The sequence below is a fragment of the Heteronotia binoei genome, chromosome 15 (assembly GCF_032191835.1).
Source record: "Heteronotia binoei isolate CCM8104 ecotype False Entrance Well chromosome 15, APGP_CSIRO_Hbin_v1, whole genome shotgun sequence".
Taxonomy (NCBI): Eukaryota; Metazoa; Chordata; class Lepidosauria; order Squamata; family Gekkonidae; genus Heteronotia; species Heteronotia binoei.
In genome coordinates this window covers 21,482,657-21,485,922 of record NC_083237.1, presented here as the reverse complement: position 1 = coordinate 21,485,922, position 3,266 = coordinate 21,482,657, and the positions used below count along the sequence as shown (strand labels likewise).

The window sequence follows — 3,266 nt, the reverse complement described above, 5'->3', positions numbered from 1 at the left end:
CAAAGTGGAAGACGCCTCATTCGCGGGGAACTGTAGACACGTGGGTCGGGATGCAGATTGTTGTTAATTAAAAAAAGCTACGCTTTGTATATTCTCGCTTTAATAAAATGCTTTTCTATTAGATATGACGGTATGAAACACGTGGTGTGCTCGACTGAAATAAGCTTAGAATTCCCACCGTAAAAATCCAAACACACATCGTTACGCCGGTTGCACCGCAAGGTCATCTAACGTATTTTAGCATAACGCCTCAGTTCTCTAGAATGGAACTAACAAAACATACAAACTTAGGACCTGAACAATCTTTGTTTCCATTTGTTTGGTTTTTTGACGTTGCCAAGGTGGGTTGTGCTTCATTTAAACATTCAGGCCTAGACACCGATTTAAGCAACGTTATTAAAATTGTAAAAATATAGAGCGGACTCATCACGGGTACTTGTTCATAGTTTCATAGCGCTTGTTCATAGTTTCGAGTTCACGATGTACTTTTATCTCACGGCCATGAGGAAAGCTAATCCTGCTAGGACAAATCCGGCGGTCGCTATGATAGTGTTGCTTTTGGTATCGCACCGGCTGATTGAATCAGAACCGTGTTTGTTGAAGTAGCGGTAGAACCCTTCCCAGCCACCATGCGCCTCCAGCCACTCGCGCTTCTCCACAGACAGATAGATGACCAATGCCTCTGTCAGGCCGCCGATCTCCTCGTGGGCCCCCCGCTCAGCCAGAGCTGTTGCCAAGGTGCCGGTGAACACAAACAGCGCCACTACTCGACCCCAGTTAAGCCCGCCATCAGATGCCATCTGCACCGCCACACGTCTCAAATGGACGTCTGCCCTACCAGGCTCCGGCAAGATTGCCGTGGAGCAAATGGAGTGAAAGAATGTCTTCTCACGGCTCTCCAGCTTGTCAGCCACTCTCCGCAGGGTCTTGGCCGTGTGGCTGTGAGACAGCACCGAACCACTCAGGTTGCGTCGCAAGTAGCCATCCACCAGTCGCCTTGTCTCGGCTGTCAGATCGCTCAGCATAGCGACTCTTCGATGACTGCCGATGAATACGTCGGCCTGCTCCAACCGTGCCCCAATACCGCCGGTTCTATACAGATACGATTTTACAACCTACTTTCCCCCAATCGGTAGGTTTCTTACAAACCGAGAAGCCGACAAATTAAGCATCCGTAATAGATACGGTCATAGAAATGTAGAGGAAGTACCGGCCGAAAGAACATGGGTAAAAGAATGATGGGATTACCTACGTGTATAGACACGGAACATACCACCCCCCCCCCCCCCTTTCCCTAACATGATCCAGCAGCGGACTATAACGCTGTTTCTCGTGTGTTACTTTGTAATATGTTTATTGTACCCCAGCCTGATTCCGGCCTCCCCCATTCTCACCTTTTCCCATTATGCTCACCCTCGGCCCCTTTGATTCGTAGCCATCTTTATACGATATTACACCAGCTTTCCTATATAAAATCAGATAGACTCCCTCCGTTTCTTACCCCGCCTGCCCCAGCTAATTTTAATCCGCCCAAGCAAACGCCGAAGAAACCTATCCTCCCACAATTGCGATCCGCAGCCTTTACACCGTCACTCCTACCCTGTTCAATAGGTCATATTTACAGGGGAGTGTTTCACCGTAAAGTGAAAATAAAGGAAAAAAGCTTATATGTAATAACAGGGTGTGTCCGATTATTCAGTGTATTTTTATACTTTGTTTCTTTGTTGCCCAAAGTGTTTTACAAAAAGCCATTAGCCAAAAATTGGCATGATTATACATTATTAAAACAAACCAGGAGAAGGACTTTCTGTGTTGGTGGTATCGGATGAGAGAAGAGACGGCCCCCGCCTTCAGCCGGGGCATAAGAACGGAACCGCTACAGAAAAAGACTTGCTCCGGCTTTTAAAGAACTTTTAAAGAGCTGTTCAGGATTATGTGGGGAAGAGCGTGCACGGTGTTGATTTTTTAAAGTAAGGAACCCGTGAAAACACGCTGTCGGTATTAGGACTTGTGTTTAAATAGCTCTCGGTCTATTTTAAGTTTTCTCGGTGCAGAGCCATTATTTTCATCGTTATTGGTAAAACCATACGTCTATCGGCGTATCGGCGTCAATCTCCCTCTTACTGATCAAAAGCGACCTCCCTAAATGCAGCGTGATCTTTTTTAATATCGAATATTTTTTAGTATCAAAATTTGCACAAACTCAACGGCTTCTAAATACATTTTTATTTTTATACATGTGAATGTATAAAATGTACATTTATTACAGAAAGTTTTTAAAATTTATTTACAAAAGGGGGAAAAGAAAGGTATTCACAGATGTGCCATTCTGAAATGTATTATGCAGAAATTTCTCAACAAGTGTCACATAGGGTCGGTGGCATTTCTGAAACAACGTTCTCAATTGTTCACAGGGGGTCGGGGATGTTTGTACGCCTTCCACCAGGTTGGCCAACGTTATGACATGATTCTTGTTAATACCACAACAATCAAGAAAACACGCAATAACCGTGATCACATACAACACGGGGCCCATATTCAGATTGCGACAAACATATCTTAAGTTCTCATCGTAAAAAGCAGAGGACCACGTCAAACATACATGAGAATTCTGTCCGGGTCTATCTAAAATGCATCCGTCACACATAGAATAAGAGAGATCGTTGGAGCAATAATTGAGAACAGAATAAGCGGTGGCAGTTATCAGTTTGTACATCGCAGAACGTGACTTTTGCTTGTCCACAGGTGGAACGTCTTCATCGGACACTCCCACGTATTTTTGCAGGACGGTATGAATCGACGTCTGAACACCGGACAAGTCCACGAGACAAATTTTCTAAAAATCACAAACACACAAAATGAGAAAAGGAGCCTAAACAGAAACAACACAACCTTTTACACATCTTTCCCATGTTGTTCTACCCACCTTAAATGTATCTTGTTGTGACGGATTCACGGAGTCACAACTCTCACCATCCTGGAAACATCTACTCCGCTTCGGTGTACAGATTTCTGCCCCATCTTTCATTTTCTCGGGGGAAGCAAAAAGGCGTTTAGCAAGAACCGGCTGTACATTCTCCTTGTCAGAATCGGTGCTAGGTTTTTGAATCCTCGCTGTAGTTTTCCTCCTCACGGGTGCTCCAGGGACCACAGGATTAAAAACAGACAGGGGTGTATTCGCCATGGTGGTACGGAGCCGTCAGAACGGCGCTCGGGTTTCCCGTATTTAAAGAGAATCCTGCGCCGACCCCCCCCCCCCCGCACCC

At 45.3% G+C, this 3,266-nt stretch overlaps 1 protein-coding gene across 1 annotated transcript; it reads right to left on the bottom strand.

The window, feature by feature from the left end:
* Positions 1–488: 488 nt before the first annotated feature.
* LOC132582942 (anti-apoptotic protein NR13-like) lies at positions 489–1,025 on the bottom strand. The gene has a single exon (XM_060254609.1). It carries the CDS (start codon positions 1,023–1,025, stop codon positions 489–491), a length of 537 nt encoding a protein of 178 aa, XP_060110592.1.
* Positions 1,026–3,266: the final 2,241 nt, after the last annotated feature.

Excerpts from the sequence above, each read along its gene's own strand:
- LOC132582942 (XM_060254609.1), bottom strand. The coding sequence starts at position 1,025 with ATGCTGAGCGATCTGACAGCCGAGACAAGGCGACTGGTGGATGGCTAC.